The 21927-nt window shown below is 39.7% G+C and overlaps 1 protein-coding gene across 1 annotated transcript in view; it reads right to left on the reverse strand.

Annotated features, from left to right (window-relative positions):
• Window positions 1-21361, reverse strand: part of DDX1 (DEAD-box helicase 1) — a 33882-nt gene extending 12521 nt beyond the window's left edge. The window contains exons 1-15 of the mRNA XM_065402213.1: window positions 21295-21361; window positions 17857-17908; window positions 17105-17168; window positions 15359-15388; window positions 14360-14456; window positions 13443-13490; window positions 10386-10469; window positions 9977-10060; window positions 9424-9500; window positions 8110-8182; window positions 7932-8008; window positions 6839-6953; window positions 6033-6171; window positions 3458-3518; window positions 563-661 (exon numbers count right to left, since the gene is read on the reverse strand). Coding sequence (XP_065258285.1) covers window positions 563-661; window positions 3458-3518; window positions 6033-6171; window positions 6839-6953; window positions 7932-8008; window positions 8110-8182; window positions 9424-9500; window positions 9977-10060; window positions 10386-10469; window positions 13443-13490; window positions 14360-14456; window positions 15359-15388; window positions 17105-17168; window positions 17857-17908; window positions 21295-21310 — 1116 coding nt within the window. The 5' untranslated portion in view covers window positions 21311-21361. The remainder of the gene's footprint in view (window positions 1-562; window positions 662-3457; window positions 3519-6032; window positions 6172-6838; window positions 6954-7931; window positions 8009-8109; window positions 8183-9423; window positions 9501-9976; window positions 10061-10385; window positions 10470-13442; window positions 13491-14359; window positions 14457-15358; window positions 15389-17104; window positions 17169-17856; window positions 17909-21294) is intronic.
• Between the last annotated feature and the right edge of the window lie 566 nt (window positions 21362-21927).

A 21927-nucleotide genomic window follows, 5' to 3' on the forward strand; every position in this document is an offset into this window, starting at 1 on the left:
GAGAGTAGCCATTTAAGTTTTTCTGAAGGTGAAGCTTTTTGAAAGCCTTGTGACCACTCATGGTCTCCCCATTTCAGGTAGATGACTAGCTCAGTCCACGCCTTGGATGCAATGCAAGTGCAGGCATTGAGCATGCTGCATTTACAAAACACTAACCAGGATAACTAACCCTGAAACCACAAGGATGTTGAACTGTCACTAATGTATTTAAATACATAATTGCTTTAACTCTAGGGCAACTCTGGCATGCAGCTCGCCGCGGCCAGCACATCCCTCGCCCATGCCGCTTCCCGCCGCCCCCATTGGCCCGGGACGGCGAACCGCAGCCAGTGGGGGCCGCGATCGGCCGAACCTGCCGCGTCAGCAGGTAAATAAACTGGCCCGGCCCGCCAGGGTACTTACCCTGGCAAGCCGCGTGCCAAATGTTGCCGACCCCTGCTCTAGGGCAATGAAAACCTTCATCTAACTTTTAACAGTAAATCAAATTGCCACAGATAAGTTTTGTGCTTACAAACAATACCACAATGTATAAAGCTAAATATTAGTTATTTTCTTTACTTACAGCTTCATCAAGAACCAGGAATCTAACTTGAGATAAGTTAAGCTTTCCAGTTGACACCAAGTCATCCAATCTTCCAGGGGTTCCCACAACTATGTCCACCTATAAAATATAAAAGGGTTTTTAAGTACATTTAGCAAGTCAAAATTTAACATGAATACTAAATTTAGGAAGTTCCATGCAGAGCCAAGTGTAGTGATTAATTAAGGTAGCACAACCCTTCCCACTGAAGGGCCCGGTTTTCAGTTGCTTATAACTTTGCCAAGCTTTAATCATATCAGCTGAAATTTGCCATTCCCACTATCTGGTTCACACGGAATATCTTTGGAAAATTTCAGCTACAATGGTTCAGACAACAAGGTTGATGAACTTAAGAGGTATTGCCCCCCCCCCCCCCACTTTTTTTTTTTTTTTTAAACCACAACTTCCAGTCATTTAACTGAGAAGCTCCAAGTCCTCTATGCATTGATTGGATATTTTACAAGGGGGAGAATCACCTTTGTGATCAGCGACATGATTTTTGCCATTCCTCTAACAATATATCTAAAATTTGGCCAAGCCAAAAAACCACAAAAACACACACAAAAACCAAACCAAACACCCCCCCCCCCAATAAAAACAAAAGCCCCTTAAACAGGGCTTTGGAGCTGTGCTCTGGCTCTGCTCCAGCTCCAGGCAAAAACCTGCAGCTCCACTGCTCCGCGCTCCAGCTCCGGGCTCCGCTCCAAACCCACCTCAGTTAACACATGCTTTGTAGAGACCTGTTAGAGGTTGGCAGCTAACTTCACTGAAGATTCATCTACACACCAAAAAGCTCCTATATACACCAGCCAGACATACTGTATCCATGCTATCCACTAAAGAATGGCTGAACATACTTCATCCAAGCAGGACTTTCCTTACAGTTGCTCCTTGCATCAGCTGGGGCTATTTGGGGCCCTGGGCACAGGAACTGAAAGCAGGGAAACCATCTCTATTGTGCTCTCAATGCTAGTGCACAGGCAGCAAGGAAAAGGAGGTGAAAGCACCTGTTTGAATGCTGATGGGAGAGTAATATGGGGGTGGGGCTTGGATAGGAGTTGAGGGGGATGTGGGGCCAGATGATAGCACTTGGGCAGAATGCTCTATTGGCTATAGAGCACACTCTCCTACAGAGCCAGAATTTGAACCCAAGCATGTTCAGTCTCTACACTCCGTCAGCAAATACCTGTGAAACCCATTCATAAACTGTACATGGCACCCCCCCCAGGGGCTGATCCACTTCTGCTATCAGTTCCTCTGTTTGCTTAAGTGGAGAAGGTCTGCTGTGGCCTAAGGGTTCAAACACTGTTTATAACCTACACAATAGAAATTCCATTTTTTCAGTTTTTTTTATTAATATAAAGATTGCAAAGTCAAGTACCCAAATGCCAGGAAAAGCCAGCATTAAGGGTGCCTGTGCAACCTTATTTGGCCCCCTGGTATGTATGCATTATACAATATAGTATTTAAATTACATGACCACACACTATTTTTTCCCCACAGGATCCTAGCCTTTAGTGAGCAGGATGGATGGTGTTCAGGGAATGAACCAGGGTGGAGTAATGAATGAGGCTGTTCTCTCTATGCACAAAGCCAAATGTATTCCAATGCATTTTACAGATACATATGGGATTTGTTTCCCCCCATCAAGAATTGTAGTCAGTTCTGGGGTCAAACAGTAGCAGGTTAGCACAGACACACAACAAAAGCTTAAGACTGAAAATGAATAATAGACTGCAGGGAACATTTAGGCAAACAAAATGTTAGATACTGTATCTATTAGTATGCACCAGAAAGAGGATTCTAATTTGTAAGTCTCTTGTGTTTGAAGAGGTGGAAACTGTCCTTTTCACTACATCTATAAAGCAGGTAGAGCATAGTAAAAGTTAGAATAGCTTTAGGACACTAATAACGACAGTGCTATAGGACTGTTAATTACTGTATGTGCTTAGGACCTTGGTTTTTACAACTCATCTGAAAGATGGTATTTTCAGCAGCACAATGTTTAACATCATGCTGGGGCTCAGGTTCTGATTCAATTCAGAAAAAAAAAAAAAAAAAATCATCATTTCCTTCAGAACCTGTATTTTCCCTAAGTGTATCCCCGACAAGAATGATGCCACTTAGCTTAGGAGACCTGACAGGATTATGGCTGGAGGCGATACAATTCTGTCTTGGTCTATGAATTACCTTACTCATCAATGCACCAGCTTTTCTTACAGAACGTAAGGTTTGTATTTCCCCCCCACCCGCCAGGTTTAATTCTGCTAGTTTCCAGGCACCCAATTAAGGCTCTAAGTTTTCAGGCCCATGTGTCAATGCCCAAAGCAAAAAACTATTTATTTAGTGTTACAGTAAGCCAGCGTTACCATGGCCTACATGGGTATTACAACAACAGCATTATAGCAAAGCTTATCTAATGAAACCCTTCCTCACATCTCCTCCAAAACAGGGGAAATAGGGAGGAGGAAATGACAAATTGTGATCCTTTTTTGGTGAAAAACCAATAGATGCAGTTTCCAAACTAATCTAGAGACAGAACACAATTCCTGAAAAGCAGTACACATTTAGATATCGGGTACACAGCTACAACTATGAATTTTTAGGTTTTTGGAGAAAAACCTTTTTTCAGAACTGAATGACCAAAGTTAACAGGCTTAATACAAATTAAAAACTATTTGCCTTACCTGGCTTAATTTGATCAATTTCTCTGTCTGAAGGGAAATAAACACTAGAATACCACAGTAGTTGGGCAACATACCACTCATTTCATTTGATCAGATTTACAGAAGCAATATGGAGTGCAACACTGTCAGGGAATTTGGGCTGTGGAACACCACAACTATAAACTAAGTTAGTGATAAGCACACAACTTACACCGTTTTCCAGAACGGAAAGCTGATCTCTTGCAGCAACACCACCAATAATTAGGAGCTCCCTAAACAGAGCAGAACAGAAAATAGGAAACTTAATTTTTTGAAACTTTTATATTTGTATGTTATAGACATCTTATTCTCCAGACTGTAGACCTTTGCATATCCAACAGAGTAACTAACCAGCTGGCTTGGTAGTCTGTACACCATTATCTAGATGTACCTCACGCTAGAGAACTGTGTTTAAAGAGATTATACAGAGCTCTTCTTCACCTCTGTGTGAGCTTGAAAGCTTGTCTCTCTCGCCAAGAGAAGTTGGTCCAATAAAAGATATTGCCTTTCCTACCTTGCCCCTCTAATATCCTGGGACCAAGACAGCTATAACACTGCATACGTTTAAAGAAACTGTTTTTTTTCTTGATGCTTAGTTTAAAACAATTAATAGCACTGGACAAAACTGTGGCCTACAATACATATGCACATATTTAAAGACCAGAATGTGATTCATTTTGTTGAATTCCAGGAGCATGAATGTCAAACAGTAGCAAAAATGTTTCAAAAAAAAAAAAGTGAAATTACAAGAGTGACAAATGCATTAAATATTCCTATCCTTTCAAAAGAGATGTACAAGATAAAACATACACTATATAACTTTTTATAGCATGTTAAATTATGTTCTCAGAAGTTAGGAAACAAATGCATCATTATGAATGCAGTGAGCTATACATACACTAATCATATCTTATAGCTCTACAATTCAGTTCCCTCTTTTTAAATGTAATCTTCAGATTTCTAATGTTTCTTCATTTGATCAAAATATTTTGTAGGTTTAAAAAAAATACAAAAAAAAACAAAAAAAAAAAAACAAACAACTTAAAACCACACCACCACCACCATGAGCATCCACATACAAACCAAGAGACTTTGCTCTGATTGCATTAGAGCAAAAGAAACATAGGTCTATTGTACTAGTTCATTAATAATGGTGCTATAATAACTTGAGAAAGCAAAACAAGGAGAATAATTGATAACATTAAGGCGGCTGAGGTACTTAATGCCTATTTTGCTTTAGTCTTCAGTGAGAAGAAGTATGGTGGCTAGTTACTCTATATAATTAATATTAACAAGGGGGAAGGAACACATGTAAAAATAGGGAAAGGAAAGGTCAAAAGAACATTTAGGTTAATTATATCTACATTTAAGGAGACAGAACCTGATGAAATTCATCCTGTGATACTTAAGGAACTAGCTGAAACAGAGAACTAGAAAAGGGCAAACACAGATAGGTGCTATAAGAAGGGGAACAAAGAGGATCCAAAGAATTATAGACCAGTCAGCCTAACTTCAATACCTGGAAACATACCAAAACAAATTATTAAACATTTTGTAAGCACCTAGATGATAATGGGTTATGAGGAATAATCAGCATGGATTTACTGGAAACAAATCATGCCAACCCAACCTAATTTCCTTCTCTGACAAGGTTACTGGCCTAGTGGATTTATGTTTTGGCTAATGGAGTGGAGAGTCAGCTTATAAAATATGCTTATGACATCAAGCTGGGAGGGGTTGCAAGCACTTTGCAGGACAGGATTAGAATTCAAAACAACCTTGATAACTGGGGAATTGGTCTGAATTCAACAAGTACAAACTACTATACTTGGTGGGGGACGGAAATCAAAAGCACAACTACTACCTGGGGAATAACTGGCTAGGTGGTGGTACTTTAGGAAAGGATCTGGAGGCTAGAGTGGATAAACTGAATGAGTCAACAATGTGATGCAGTTGTGAAAAAAATCTCTTATTCTGGGCTGTATTCATGCAGGAGTGTCATATGTGAGAGGTAGTTGTCCTGCTCTACTTGGCACTAGTGAGGCCTCAGCTGGAGCACTGTGTCCAATTCGGAGCATCACCCCTTAGGAGAGGTGGGGACAAACTGAAGGGAGTCCAGAAGAGATCAACAACTATTAATTGTCAGGGTCCACTGATATTAGGAAAAATAAATAAATGGGCTTAATCTGCAACATCAGAGATTTAGGCTAGGTACTAGGAAAAGTTTCTAAACTATACGGGTAATTAAGTATTGGAACAGGTTATCTAAAAGGTTGTGGAATTCTTATAATTGGGGTTTTTAAAAACAGGCTGAAAACACGCCTCTCAGCGATTGTCTCTAGGTATACTTGGTCCTGCCTCAGAGCAGGAAGTTGGACTTGACCGCGAGGTCCTTTCTAGCCCTACACTTCTATGATACTGTAATTACTTGTTTTCTTTCTTCCATTTTTCAAACTTAAGGGAGCATTAGACATACCTGAGGTTGTCAAATGTAAACCCCCAAAACACACACCACATCAGACAGAGATGGCCTAAACAAATATCAACTGTTTGATGATCTAGCCTTGATGCTGCAACTATCCCCCAAATTTCCTCTACAATCTGTCCGTGTCTCCATCTGCTTCATCTTGGAGGCACAGGAATCTTAAGGCTGACCCTGAAATTATACAACCTATGACATCATCCATACAGACCAAAAGTAACTGGAATGTTACCTGGATTGCAGATAAAATTAGAAGAGCTGTTACCTTAATTTAGGATTATCAACGTTTTTTTTGAATTGTTTTACGTTGTTCAAAGTTTGTTCTGCTAACTCTCTGGATGGTTCCACAATTAATGCTTTTGGAGCATTAGGAAGGTTCTTTGTTTGAGCCACTTGTGCATTTCCTAGAGAAGACGACGACATTTGCAGTTGAGAGAAAAGTTAAATTTCACATCTTTAAATTCATTGTTAGAAATAATTTTCCAGACTTCCCAGTTTTAAAAAAAAAAAAAAAAAAAAAAAAAATCTTGAGAATGCAACTTTTAAAGGCGTTATTTACTACATTAAAAAAAAAACAAAACCATTGCTATGGCCAACAACTTTACTCATTTGCAGCTAGTAGATTTCACCTCCAGATGTACATTTGGAACTGAAAAAAGTGTAATTCCCCACTCAAAAACTAATCAGACCAAGACAAATGTTCATATTACCGATACAGCATGAACCATTCACTGGTCATCCTTTAATGGAAAATTGCTAATTCTTGAAGTGGGTGTCTTTTTATAATTAAGCTGAATTCCCATAAGTTAGGAGTTGGATATGCATAGACTAAATAGCTAAAACATGGCAACTTCACATTAAGTATTAGACTATATATAGAGTTAAGACTTAGGATGAGATTTGCAAGAGTGCTCCATGTTAACCTAATTCTGCTCCAACTGAAGTCAATGATCAAGCATCAAGTGTCTTTAATAGGCACAATTAGGCCAATTCAAAGCCCTTCTGAAAAATCCCACTTAGTCTCCAGACTATCCGTGAGGAATTCTAATATTAATTCCTGCAAAAACATACCTGTGTGCTGCGATTTCAGAACATTTCCATCAGGAGCTTTGCAAAGAGCAATAAATCCATCCTTTGGTGGAAACTTAAAGTCTTCTTCACCAAAATTAAATTTCAATTCAGCATTCTGAAATAAATAAATAAGTTTCACAAAACATTTCAGACATTGATTCTAGATATATATTGTCTTTATCAACACTTCCATAAAAAAATTTCGGTGGGAATCAGCCATAAGCTTATAGTAACACAGTAAAGCTTTTTCATCTTTTAAAAACACATCTCCCCAAAAGTGAGTTGTAAACAAAGTTGAACATAAAATTGTCTGATGGAGAGTTTGGATTCATTTGTTTACTTCCTGCTCTTACTTGTGGGGTGTTTAAGATATTGGTTTTCTGAATCAATGTCTCCAATTTTAACTATGATTTAGGCCCCTTGTGAACTTCAATATTTTAACCATGCCCGACTCATTGAGTAGTACTGCCTTTTAAACTGCATCAATAGATTTAAAGATATGATTCAGTCTTTGGCTGTCCTGAAAGTTCCACTGAAGGGACTTCATACATTAGACAGGCATCATATAAATGCTTTCAATTATTATAACATTTAATAAATCAGTGGAGAATGCTACACTAATGCACTGTTGTAACATTAGGGTTGAAAATTTAAATTGAAAAGTTAAGGTTCTTAAAGTTTTCTCACCATTACACACTAGCATTTCTGGCTATTCTTTTAACTGTTAAGTTACTGAACTGTGTTATAGAGTAGGTGGACAAGACAGTAGTGCTGAGACAATTAAATGTTTAACTTTAACATTGTAAAATGCAAACTTACACTAATTTGTTTACTGAATCTGATAAAAGTTAAAACCCTAACCCTTCTACACAGTACTTCATTTCTGTGAGAGAACAACTTCATCAGCAGATTGCTGATAGAAAAGATGCAAGGGGCAGGGTGGCCAATGAGGTGGAGATAGTAACTGAGGCAAGAATGCACAAGATTTTATATAAAGAGTCATTATGGAATATGATCAATATTTGATATTTAAAACTGGATTGGAACAATTCTCACATGTGATATATATATTTGTGACAGATTCATAAGTTACCTTCAGAACACAGGCTGCAAAGAGTGCTTGGCTCTTTATATGTGGTGGGATTTCAAATGCAACGCCAAGGTCTTTCCCTGGGAACATAATACATTTAAACACAATTAGGGTGAAATGTTCAGTTAGATTGTCAAAAGGAGAAAATAAATAAAATAAATAAATAAAAATCTGAATTTACCATTTTTGGAGAACTTGATTTGCCCTTTGTCTATATCCAGATAGCATCCAACTGTATCATGCATAGTGAATTCCTACAACGGAAGACAGATTGAGAACAGAACAAACTGATTTAGAGTAGTTACATTGTTTAAAATAAATAAATAAATAAAAATAAAAGTGTGCTCAGATTCTATTAATCTTCATAGTTTATCTGACCCAAACAGCTTCAAAAGCAGATACAATTTTAAATTTGAACAAACAAAGCCTCTTCTCTGAAGAGCACACACTTGTCCTGAAAATAAGTGTGTTAGAACAGACAAAATTGACATCTTAACATACTTAACATTACAAGAAAGTTTGATTTTACATAATTAGTTTGTTCATAAAACCAAAAATATATTTTGGATTAGATTCAAGTCTGAGTGGAAGTGCACTAAATATGGATTTATTAGACAAGCAATCTCAGTTTATGCCAAAAATGCAAGCCTATGTTCATGCCAATTTATACAGGTACAAACAAGAGATTGCACTGAACATCTTTCAAAAATATTTTATGTAGCATCACCCTTGGGTTATTATAAAGTACTTCAATGTTAGTAATCAGAAAGTATATATTTTTTTTAAACTGCAAAAGCTGCAATGCATAAGCTTTGGACAGTTCACCAATAATATTAAGGAACTATTAAAATTGGGTTTCTGCTGAACTACTTGGCTTCATATAAATTGTGTCAGAGGAATTCAGATAGGCATGTAAGCTTCTGAAGTTAACTACAATTTCAAGAAGGCTAGAACAGAGACAGGAAAGAGGAAAGACCAGTTTTAAGGGGAAACAAAAATCCAATTCTCAACCGAACAGCTAAGATGTAAAAGGTTTAGGTCTGACTGACTTCATTGTATTGGTATAGTGTGACAAAAAGAGTGCAGTAAGTGAAGCAATAAGGTAATGTGAAACAAATTCCTTAATTACTGCTCAATGCAATACAAGGTCCTCATTGTGGTGGTGGTGAATACCCATAAGTAGGTCAGTTGCATAGAGACCAATGATGACAATGGAAAGAAAAGCCCCAGAAATAAGTCCAGAAGATGAGACTATTTCTTCACTCTATACATAGCTGTAAGTTTTAAGATGTGGGCGTGTTGGGTCAGTATGTTTGTGTAAATAACAAACATAAAAATTCCAGATTTGTGCTAATTCAATGCTTGGTTTTTAAAGCAGCAATCTATATTATACACATGGTACAGTATGTGTATAACACAAATATTTTAATTTCTAAAACAGCTGCTGTTATTTACTAGAAATAACATTTCTAGCCACTTAATGATTGAAACTTACCTCACCATAACTGTCAAACTGTTTGTTGTGCGACTTCTTTCCAGTTCCACCATAGCCAAAGCCAAATTTGTCAGTGCCTAAACTCAAATTAAACAATATCACTGTTACTGTTCAGGTTGCAGATCACAGATCCTTTTTCACTACCATCTCAAACCATGTCAGACTCAACTGTTTGGATTGCCATCATGCAAGGGAACAACACTTGCTCTTAAACAATTTTCATTGCCTTGGTGCACTCTCGAACACCATCTCTAAGATAGCATGCTGACTTTTTCAGTCTCTACTCATCTACATTTTAATAAACTATGAAAATAGAAACAGAAAATTAGAGTGTATCCCCTCTACAGGTAGATCTCTTCCTGCATGCTTAGCAGTGTTTGGATGAAAAGAGCTGCACATCCATGGGCTTGCTCTCCCTCCAATGCAATCCCCACAGATGTCCCCTCTACTTGTTCTCTGGAAGACTGGAGCAGGAGATTATATGCCCTCTGTGACACGAACCCCTGTAGACCAGCTGAACTTCAGAATTTTCTATTTTATGAAGAAAACTCACCCAAATCCAGTGAAGCCTGCATAGTGGACCACCCAATTCTGCACAAGCCCTGGTCATGACAGGATACTTCATAATAGTATTTTCCTAAAACAAAACAAAACCACCACATACAACATTTAAATTTCAGTTTAATCAAAGCAGTTCAGCTTCATTACTTCAAGAGGAAGACTGAAGGATTTTTTTGGTAAGATATTAGTAAAACTGAACTTAAATATGCAAAAGTACATTTCTTCTTAAGGTCTTCAATCTGTGTAAGACTATGAGCCAGTGTACAGCCAGATCCATAGTGACTATTCTGAATGCAACCAACTTAAACGGAGGATAGTCGACAAGGTAGAAAATCAAAGATATTCATGTTTCAGAAACTCAAATTGTTTTCAAAATGCATACTTAATCATTTTATAGCTACCTTTAGTCACTCCTTTAGTTGCTCTGCATCCGTGCCATTCCTTTACCTCTCTGCTTTGGCAACACAGACCATCTGATCCAATTGCTGAACAAGACAAAACGAAGAGAACTTAAACATTTTAGAGTAGCTTTCATAAATGCTTCTTCTCTACAGGCGAGACCATAGATCTGAAAAGCAATTATGCCCCAACTTGAATCTAATTTATTCTTTATTCCTTCCCAAAGAAAAAAAAAAACCCACTATATTTTGATCAGCTTCCTATCCTTTGGAAGACAATCATAGTTCAATGATACTTTGTATTAACTGGCATTTAACCAGCAGACACAGACAGGTTTCAGGTGTGAATAGGTACAGCAAATGTGCACACAACTCCAAGTATGTGGTACAAGAACTGTTAGTGGTTGGACAGTTTTAGCATATCCTCTATTACAATTGTTAAGAAAACAGACAAATTCATCACAACTCATATGATGTTTGTTAACATGGTTCTATCTGCAAGAATTCTCTCGTGCCAGTGTTATTTATGGCTACACGGACAATGCAATCCTTAGCACACAGTACAACAATTATATATTCACTTCACAAAGACACGAATGTTTGCCCTGCAACAAGCATAGCATGAAACTCCACTCCATTTCAACCTAGGTCAAGTTGACATTTGACAACGTCAGTATGGAAGGCAAGTGTCAGACTGTGAAAAGTTTGTATCCTACTTTAATGCTGCTTTATAAAAATACATAGTGCTTAAAAATTGTTCAAACACTGCAGTTTCTTCACATTGCTAATCCACTATTAAAATGGACAGAAACTTGATTCAGCCTTTTACAACGAACTCATGTGGAGAAATGCTATGGCCAGGATTGTATCTGAACATTGCTTTGACACTTCAATTTTCAACAAGAGTAATTTATAGATGGTGCATTCTGCTGTTACAATTATGATCACCTAGTCTGACCTCTGGCATAACAGGCCAGAGAACTTCAGACAGTAATCTCCACATTAAGCCCATAATATGCCATAGTTCAAACAGAAGTTACCTAGAAAGATATCCACGGTATGTCTACTACACTTAAAATGCTACAGAAGCACTGCAGCAGCACAGCTGTGCTGCAGCATAGAGACTACCTATGCCAACAGGAGGGATTTGATTGTTGGTGTAAGTAATCTACCGCCCTCAGAGGTGGAAGTTAGGAAGAATTCTTCCATCCACCTTGTGCTGTTTACACTTGGATTAGGTCAGTCTAGCTATGCTGCTCAGGAGTGGGGATTTTTCACACCCCTGAATGACGCAGTTAAGCCAACTTAAATTTTCTAGTGTAGACCAGGCCCTAATCTTGGCTAAGAGGATTCAAATGCTGGAGAATCCACCATACTCCTAGGCAAGTTGTATCAATGGTTAGTTACTCTTGCTGTTAAAATTTTTCACCTTATTTCTAGTCTGAATGTGTCTAGATTAATCTTCCAAGTACTGCAAGTCATTATGCTGTGCCTTTGTTTTTTTGCCAGATTAAACGGAGAAATATACTATCAGAAATCAGGTACTTATAAACCTTATTGACTAATCACATCTCCTCTTAACCTTCTCTCGGATAAAACTATTTAAAAAAAAAAAAAAAAGTTTCTCACCACAGGCATGATTCCAAACCCTAATAATTCTCATCTCTCTTTGCTGAACCCTTGCCAGCTTTTCCCAACATCATTTTTTGAACTGTGAAAATCAGAACGGGACACAGTATTCCAGTAATGATATCCCTAATGCCATATTCAGAGAAGATATCATCTCCCTATTTTTATGGGACATCCACCTGCTTATGCATCCAAGGATCACGTTCACTACTTATAACTCATCCGTTGGAACTGCCATATGGTAGATCCAATGTGGGCAACCATTCTACTCACATTTCGTAAGCACCATCTGCCTTAAAGCCCTTTGTGCTAAACTCCGCCTCCTTGGTCTTGATAATGAACTTACTACCTTATTAAAAATTAGTTCTCAGCCATCACTATATAAAATTGATATACTGAAGGGATCTACATCATCCTGATTTCAGAGGAAGATTTAACATCTTCCTTAATCATGGAAAAAGTCACCCTCTCAAGGACAGGCAGCCTGAACTTTTAAAAGGTTTTTTTATTTTATTAGTAATACCCCATGACTAGAAAGATAATATTGTTTGTGAAATGTGGACCAACAATACTATCGTATCTTCATTAGTTTCCCCTTAATATACATGGCCAATACAGCAATATTAACTGTTTCTTTTTTGAGAGTCTAAAAATGAAGCACTTCAGATTGAATTATAATTTTGAATGTTTCCTATGGACCATATCCAACCTGCTCTTTCTGTAAATCTGTTTTTGAGAATAAGGAGTCTATATTAAAAGTCAAATTAACGTGTAACATTTAGAGTAACAATAAAATAAATAAATAACTCATACAATACTCAGAAACATGCCACACTCCATCCCAAAACCAAGTCCTGCAGCTGATACCAAACAGCAGTTACAGATTTTAGTCAGAACCCTGGAGCCCTTAAGCAGTCCACTGAAATCAGTAAACTACTTACTCTAGGTTACCTAGGGAGGTGGTGGAATCTCCTTCCTTAGAGGTTTTTAAGGTCAGGCTTGACAAAGCCCTGGCTGGGATGATTTAGTTGGGAATTTCCTGCTTTGAGCAGGGGGTTAGACTAGATGACCTCCTGAGGTCCCTTCCAACCCTGATATTCTATGATTCTAGTGAAAGATGCAGGCCTAGGTCTTTTATTTCCAGTTACATTCAAAATCAGCTTATACTTCTATTTACAGACTGCATTTTACAACTTAATAATACACCGCTACCTCGATATAACGCGACCCGATATAACACGAATTCGGATACAACGCGGTAAAGCAGTGCTCCGGGGGGCGGGACCGCACACTCCGGTGGATCAAAGCAAGTTCAATATAACGCGGTTTCACCTATAATGCGGTAAGATTTTTTGGCTCCCGAGGACAGCATTATATCGAGGTAGAGGTGTATTTGTTACTCACTCTTACAGCATTGAGAAGACAACTTACCAAAAGCTGATCCTCTATCATATGGGTTCATCTGCCATTTGTTGAGCACTAGTTAAAATAAATAAATAAAATAAAATAAAATTAAAAAAACCACCACACCCCACACCAATAAGGTCAGTCAGTACAGTTAGCATTAAAATCTACAAGGTGTAAATATGTAAGTCAATGGTATTTTGGTACATGGTCTTACTGCATTTGAGTTCAGAGAATAAGTTCTTGAACTGTTAGGCCTAGATCTTACAAACCTCCTGGCTTTTTGTCATGGTTTTGGTCATACAGAAAATATTCTAAAAACATAAGAAGGAATTTTGAATGCTGTTGCTGTATATGCGGAGTATTCACTTTTCAGGTATCTTGTATTGGCTAAAGTAAATATTCCAATCAGTGTCATTTTATTTATATTCTAGTGTATCTTTCAGAGACACAGCTGTAACAAGTCAAGTTTCTGATTTCATTCTGCAAACACACAAAGCTATTTGTGAAGAGTTCGTGCACATACTACAATAAAAAGGGGATCTTGTATTTTGCAGGTTTAAGTTGGCCATTAAAAAAAAAGTTTAAAAACAAAATTCCATGGCAATTAGGTCTACAAGTCCTTTCCACATGCATTAAAGTGGTTTGGTTCTCAAGTAGGACCATTCCCCTCCCCCACCGCCCCAAACGCACTTGAACTGTCCCAAGTGCACCTGGGGCTCAAATCGTAATTGGAGATTGAAAACTGTTGCAACATAAACACATTGTGACAGCTCCAAAGTAATCCCTACATTTTGTAGAACATACTATACATAGGACTTAGTTAAATAAAGGCCCAAATTCTTTTTTTATTAAAAAAGAGCTGTACTTTAACTAAAACATGACTTAAGAAATAGAATATTTCAAATGCCACAAGAATTATGTAGTTAAGTGAACGGACTTACCTGCCCCACCAGTTTTGATAGTAGTTTTCCCCTTTTTGCCTTCTTGCTGGTCCTTAAGTGTTTCATAAACAATCTGGATAACTGGGATGCTGAAAGCCTAAAAATACAGAGATCATTTGATGTATTTCTTCAGTATCAAAAGTTAAGCCACAAAAAATAAATTATGCACAAAAGACAAATGTTATCTTCCAATCCTTGTGTTTAAAAATCAAAGCTGTCTAGTCTAGTTGTAAACCATTTTATTTGTTAATAGAAATGTTTAATTCTTAAGTAAACAAACACTGCAACACACCAAAACACACCTCTCACGTCTGAATTGTATTAGTCTACATTAGGGTTGCCACCTTTCTAGTTGCACAAAACCGAACACCCTACCCTCACCCATTCCCCGAGGCCCCGCCCACTACATTCCCCCTCCCTCGGTGGCTCGCTCTCCCCCACCCTCACTCACTTTCACTGGGCTGGGGCAGGGGTTGGAGTGCAGGAGGGGGTGAGGGCTCTACTGGGGGTGCAGGCTCCAGGATGGGGCCAGAAATGAGAGGTTCAGAGTATGGGAGGGGGCTCCAGGCTGGGGCCGAGGGATTTGGAGTGTGGGAGGGGGCTGCGGGTTGAGGCAGGGGGTTGGGGTGCAGGAGGGGGGTGGTGAAGGCTTGGGGTGGGGCTGGGGATGAGGGGTTCAGGGGCACAGAGGGGGGAGGGGGCAGGAGGCTCCACGCACTGCTCTTGCCCGCAGGCACTGTTCCTGGGATTGCAGAGCCAGTGCTCAGGGCGGGGTGGCAGCTTGCAGAGCCCCATGGGCCCCCCCGCCTAGGAGCCAGACCTGCTGGCTGCTTTCGGGGCAAAGTGCGGTGCCAGCCAGGACAGGTAGGGACTAGCCTGCCTTGGTGCTGCAGCACTGCCGACTGGACTTTTAGCGGCCCAGTTGGCGGTGCTGACCGGAGCAGCCAGGGTGCCTTTTCATTTCTCATCTACATACTCAAATTAAGCCTGTTTACTTACACCAGTCTTTCCACTCCCAGTTTCTGCAGCCTGTGTGAGGGGGGGGGGGGGGGGAGGGAGAGAGAAGAGGAGGGGAAAGAAAAAAAAAAAAACCAAGGTTTTCAGAAGCTACATTAAATATTGCTCCATAATACAACTATACCAATTTTTTAAAATTGATAGCACATCCACTTAAAATAAATTGTGAAGGCATAAGTTTAAAGTTTTCTGTAGTACACATCAGTATAGGTTAATGCTTTCCATGTAAGGCAGAGCAAGACAGTAACATTTCCAGCAGACTTTCTGCTCTTCCGTGATTATAGGTGCTACAGACTAGTTTGTTTGTTTGTTTTTAACATAATTTAACTCATTTTTAATGTACTGATCGGGTTATGAGGAAAGGCCCTTCTTTTTGAGAACACTTCCAACACATGATAAATAAGTACTCCATAAGAAGAGATTCCCTCAACTGCAGGTGTTTACGTGCTCCTCTTTCCACTGTAATGTACTATTTTTCAGCTTGTCTGACATTCACTACTCAAGGTGTTGGTTTTTCCAATATTGTTGTACTGCATGCATGTAGTTTGTGAAGTGCTCTGGTGTCCTTTACAATGAAAGCCACTGCATGTGTGTAATGTAACATTACTAAAGGTACCCAAGAGGGACTGCGTAGATGAGCGGGACGAACAACACTACTTGTGAGATAGTCTCATTTAGTTATCCAGAAATTGATTACTAAAGCACTCTGAATTCTTTAGAGATGCATGAATTTAAGCAACATCTTCAAAGCTTGATTTTAATCAATTACAAAAAAATTAAGAGCCCAAGAAAAAAATACCCAAAATAGTGGTGTATTAAAAGAGGACACATTTTAAGTTTTATAATTTTTTATTTCTCTTTAGATTTCTAAAATATAAGGACAAATCCTATATTCTTCGTGCTCCTTTGACAATACAAAATACGATAAAGGATGACTCCATTATTATTGCTTTTGTTTCACCATTTCAGAGCAAGAGCTCTGAAAACATTAGTAAACTAATGCATCATTATGTCTAACATAAATAAGAAGTGGGCAGCAGCATCTCACAAACGTAGACAAACTTGTTTGTCTTAGCTATTGGCTTCTTGAAGTAAGACTGAGTGGACTCGTAGGCTCTAAAGTTTTACATTAAGGTTATGTAAAAAAAATAATTGTACATTTGTAAGTTGCACTTTCACAATAAAGAGATTGCACTACAGTACTTATATGAGGTGAATTAAAAATACAATTTCATCTTTCACAGTGCAAATATTTGTAATGAAAAATATAAAATGAGCACTGAACACTTTGTATTCCATGTTGTAATTTAAATCAATATATTTGAAAATGTAGAAAAACATCCAAGTAAATTAATTTAAATTGATATTCTATTATTAACAGTGTGATTAAAACTCATTAATGCAAAAAATTAACTAGATTAAAAATCATGATCACTTGAGTTAACTGAAATTAATTGACAGCCCTAAATTAAATGCAATTTTACATAAGTGTGTTGCAATACAATCCACAGAACATAAAAAAAGTGAATTTTTGAGTAAATGGACTGTTTGATTATACCTTCTGATAAAGATTAATTGCATACTGTAACTAAGCTTTCACAAAATATGCTCCAAATTCATTTGTCAGTGCTTACTTACCAGATTTAAATAATCCCTCTACGGTACATTTTAGAACTGTAAAACCATTAATTTTATTTCTATGCAAACTGAACAGTTTAACATACATACCATAAGCACATCACCACCTCCTAGAATCAACGGGATAGACTCAGCTTGAATATCTGTGGGAAGACTGCAAAACCCTCAGCGTAAAACACAAGAGCTGACATAGTAAAGTGTCAGTCCTTTTGCATATCAGGTTACTGGAAGATTATAATTGCAAAAGGAGGTCAAATTAACCAATTCAGTCAATGTCATGAAGCGTTCAACCTGCAATGTATGAATTTTGGCCATACAAGCGGAAATGTATTCAAAGAAAACTGAACTAGAAGCTAGAAACAGGGAGAAGCCACAATTATGCAACCATCCAACTTCATTGGCAGCAGAATGAGACAAGCTAGCAAATAAGCTGCCTAACACCTGAAACCCCAGTTTGAAAACCACTAACTTCAGTGATTAAGATATACTAGTTATCTGGTTCAGTAAGCTCACCATAATTACAATGAAAGTAAGGTGAGAAAAAAAGGCTTTTTGCAGAGAAAAAGGCATCATAACATTGGCTGCAATCAATACCTTACTGCTGACTTCCTCAACCTGGCTAACATCAGCTCTGCAATTACATTTATCAGATTTTTCAGTCATTCATGATAAAAGGAATACAAGAGATGCAACTGAAGATACGGATAAAAAGGAAAACATGCATCTTTGCTGTTAAGTGAATAGAGAGACTGGATATTTCAGAAATTAAATTACACATCACTGAGAGACCAAATTTTGATGGAGTTCTCCTGCTTATTAGATATCTAAGCACTCATACTTACAGCCAGTCCATCTCCTCCACAGCTTGAGCTATCTCTGGCATAACACCCATCTCTATCAGAAAACAAACAAACAAAAGCATTAGATCTCTCATCATAAGTCTGATGATCTCTCATCATAAGTCTGATGGCATTATTTTCAAATGCCAACCCTTCATGCAGTTCAAAAAGAAAAAAGGTGTTTATATTTTTGTCAACACAGTACTGTCTCTTCTTTAGCACCAAAATGTTTTGCATGAAAGATGTTACTTGTCCATTTCCTCTGTTATGGCTGACAAGGTAAAGTGAAGATGGCAGGACTCCGAGTTCTTTAGCCCCGCCTTTTTTAGTGCCCAATTTTATCCTTGATGTGCAAGTGTATCTCCACCTTGACATCAATATGAACTACATGTGCATATCAGAGGGTAGAATTTTTCTATGCTCCAAAATCTCAACTCTGACCATGACAGAGATGCAAGTTATTTTCTGACGAGCAAAGCTACCAATATTATATAGGGATTCAGGTTTTTAAGACTTCAGACCTTTACTCTTCCTATAGCAAGCACTAAAAGTGCCAAAACGGAAGAGGCCAGGAGTACTGCCACTGAAGGGAGCTCAGCCATAAAATAGGAAACACCATATATCACATCACTCTACAGTGGCTTTGTCCAACTAAATGTAAACTAACATCAGAGGCTCCATTTAAGTATTTTTACAGTAACACTGCCAAAATGAAAAAAAACATTTCTGCAACACAATGCTTGGTCTGTTTCCTTTCACGTCCCAAACTCATTACTCCAGCATGAAGACAGGAACAGAATTGCAGTGAGTTTAACAATGCTGATAGGTCAGAGTGAAATAAATTCTTTATTAAAAGTTTTTGCCCACATCCAATTCTGCTACAGACGATTTTTAAAAGAAAACTATCAGAATATACACCAACTTCTGTGTCTGGTGGTTATGAATTATGCACAAGCAAACAGGGCAAACTCATACATTGATGGATGGACTCCATTACCTTCCCTCATGCAGTTCAATAAGGTGAATGAGATGCAAAGATCTAACCAAGCCAGTTGATTGCATCATGTTGTCAACCTGATTCTTCAGCTGCTGGCCCACCTCTCTGCGTGCAAGTGCTCTGCGCTTAATTCTATATCTATCTAATCATGGAATGTGCCCAAACTTTCCAAGGCTAAGAACCAGAGGCATAAACAGTCATCTGAAGGGAGGGGCCTGGCTAATTGGGGATTCACAGTAGGCCAGTCTTGACCCATGACATTTAAGCAGCCAAAAAACCTCCCTCCCCTCAACACCAAGTTTTAAAACTATTCTAATCACTGTTGCATCTCAGCACCACTGATATTTGAGTAAGCCACTTTCGTATTTTAGTTCTATGTTTAAGTTGCTAGTGTCCTTTTAAACCAAGGTACTTCTATTTAAGAAAAAACAAATAGAAATATTCTACATTTCTTTTTGAAAAATAAAAGGAATGACCCTAATTTCCTGAACAGTTAAATAAAATGCACTCAATTTGAAATTCTAACTATATTTTCAAGTTGCCTGCTCATAAACTTCTGACTGTTAGTTGCTTCAACACAAAACTTGATGCGAAATTTAAAGAATTCTGAGGCAAACTACAAGACTCAAGAAAGATGTGCAAACTCCTTGCAAGGAATGGCGATGCTTAGCTGTACCAAAGCACTAGAATGATTGTGTCTAGTTCTAGGGGGAGGGATAGCTCAGTGGTTTGAGCACTGGCCTGCTAAACCCAGGGTTGTGACAAGTTCAATCCTTGAGGGGGCCACTTAGGAATCTGGGGCAAAAATCAGTACTTGGTCCTGCTAGTGAAGGCAGGGGGCTGGACTCAATGACCTTTCAGGGTCCCTTCCAGCTCTATGAGATCGTTATATAATAAAAATTAATATATGGAGATATACCTAATCTGAAATTTATAATTGAAGACCACATAAACAACGTGACAGTCTCAAGTAATGAGGTTTCACAACAGCAACGGTAGGTTCCCCCCCCCAAAATAGAAATGATTTTTCAAACTAAACTCTCATCATAAAGTACATTATAGAGCAGGGCTGCCCAGAGGACTCAGGGGGACTGGGGTCTTCGGCGGCAGCAGTCCCCGCCGCCGAATTGCCACCGAAGACCCGGAGTGGAAGAAGCTCCGGGGGCCCGGGCCCCGCGAGAGTTTTCCGGGGCCCCCAGAGCGAGTGAAGGGCCCCAAAAAACTCTCATGGGGGCCCCTGCGAGGCCCGGGGCAAATTGTCCCACTTGCCCCCCCTCTGGGCAGCCCTGTCATAGAGCCATGAAATTTTAGCTTCGTCTTTGTATCATTATGTCTAATTCCTGGATTAAAGTTATGAAAACTTCATGATATGGAGAAGAATTTCTGATTTATTCCATGGTGTCCAAAAATACAGTTAGCATTACAGGAGAGCCCTGAAGGAGTCTATAGTAAATCTCTGCAGTGAAGTAGAGCTAAAGTACTAAATATCAAAAGTCTTCTTGTGAATATGATTTTGTTTATCTTGATAATTTTCATCTGTCAATATAAACACATTTTAAGATTCCATGAAATTATGTATTTTAATTTATTGGAAGGGTGCTCAGACCAGGAGTTGACACCTAATAGTATAAAATAAAAAAATAGCTACAGTCCACTGTAGTGTGGAATTCAGCTATCATGAAACACAGTTTACAGAACATTGAAGTGGGGAAGGGGGGGGGGGGAAGAGAGAGAGGAGGGATATCTGACAAATATTTACATGGTATAACCTTATAGTCAGCACATACTTGAAAAACTCACAGCCCTTCTATGCTATGTGAAAAGCTACCCCCCTAATTTAATTAACACTAATTTGTAACAAGTCAAATTATATAAGGAATATCACACCCAACTGCAGCCAGCCTGGCCTAGGCCCTTAGGACTCCTGTGAGTGAAGAAAACTCGCCATCCTCAACCCAAGGGCAAGGGGCCGCTGTAGCGTAACGCGCAGTGAGGGGCAGCAATTTCCTACACGTAGCTATTACTGCCATCGACTTTTACTGTTTTTCTTACTTCATCACAAGCTGTTACCCCCATAAGTCCCCCTCCCCTCCTCGGAGGTAGCAGCCTGTGAGCTGCACCAGCCCCCCGCGCTAAGAGCGGCGAGGAAGGCGGGCTGCCCTAGGCCCCTGCGCGACGGGCCTGAGCCACAGCAGATCCTGCTTCCTCGGGGGACAGCGACACCTAGGCCCGGCTCCCTTGGGGACCATGTAACAAGGGAGTCTGCGGCTCCTTATCGGCCCCCTCCCCGGCGCGGGCTCTTGCCTTGGCCTCCTGGCTGGGCCCTTGGCTCCGGCTCGCGTTCGGTGAGCCCGCCTCCCCCCGGCCCACTCCCCAAGCAGTAGCCCCTGCCGCACCCGCTGCCTGGGAAACCCCTGGCCGCCCCCTGCCCCGGTGCCACATACCGGAGAAAGCCGCCATCTCGGCGCCACGCAGACTGCTGCGTGAGCGGCCTGCTGCCTAGAGCGTGGAGAGCCGGTCCCCACGCTTTATCCCTCCGGGCTGCTCCGCGGCCAGACCGCACCGGTTCCGGCTGCGGAAATCACCCGGGCCGAGTGAGTCCGACCTGAGTCCCCAAACAACCTGACTGAGTCTGTCCTGAACCGTGACCTGGGGCTCCAGCCGTGACCCAAACCCCGAGCCTAATCCGAGCCGCTCCCTGAGCGAGCCCGTGGCTTGAGTTGTAACCCGGATCGCTGGCTACCGACCAACCCCCAAGCTGAGTTCCTGGTCCGGATCCTCACCCAGTACCCTGTCCTGTCTGACTCTATCCCTCACCCGGACTGGGGCTGGACATGACCCCCCCTGACCAGTCCAAACTATGAACCCTCACCCTGACTAGCCCAGACTGACCCTGATCATGAACCCTGTACCTAATCCAAAACCAAGACCATGACATGGATTTTAAATCGGCTGGTAAGCCTGAGACCATAAACCAAACTGAGCCCAAGTTCTGAACCCTCAGTCAGACTCAGGGTTGCCCACACCAAGAGTTCAAAACTGAAGAGTCAGACTCCCAATCTGAAATTATTAATTTG

The sequence above is a fragment of the Emys orbicularis genome, chromosome 3 (genome assembly GCF_028017835.1).
Source record: "Emys orbicularis isolate rEmyOrb1 chromosome 3, rEmyOrb1.hap1, whole genome shotgun sequence".
In the NCBI taxonomy this organism is placed as follows: Eukaryota; Metazoa; Chordata; order Testudines; family Emydidae; genus Emys; species Emys orbicularis.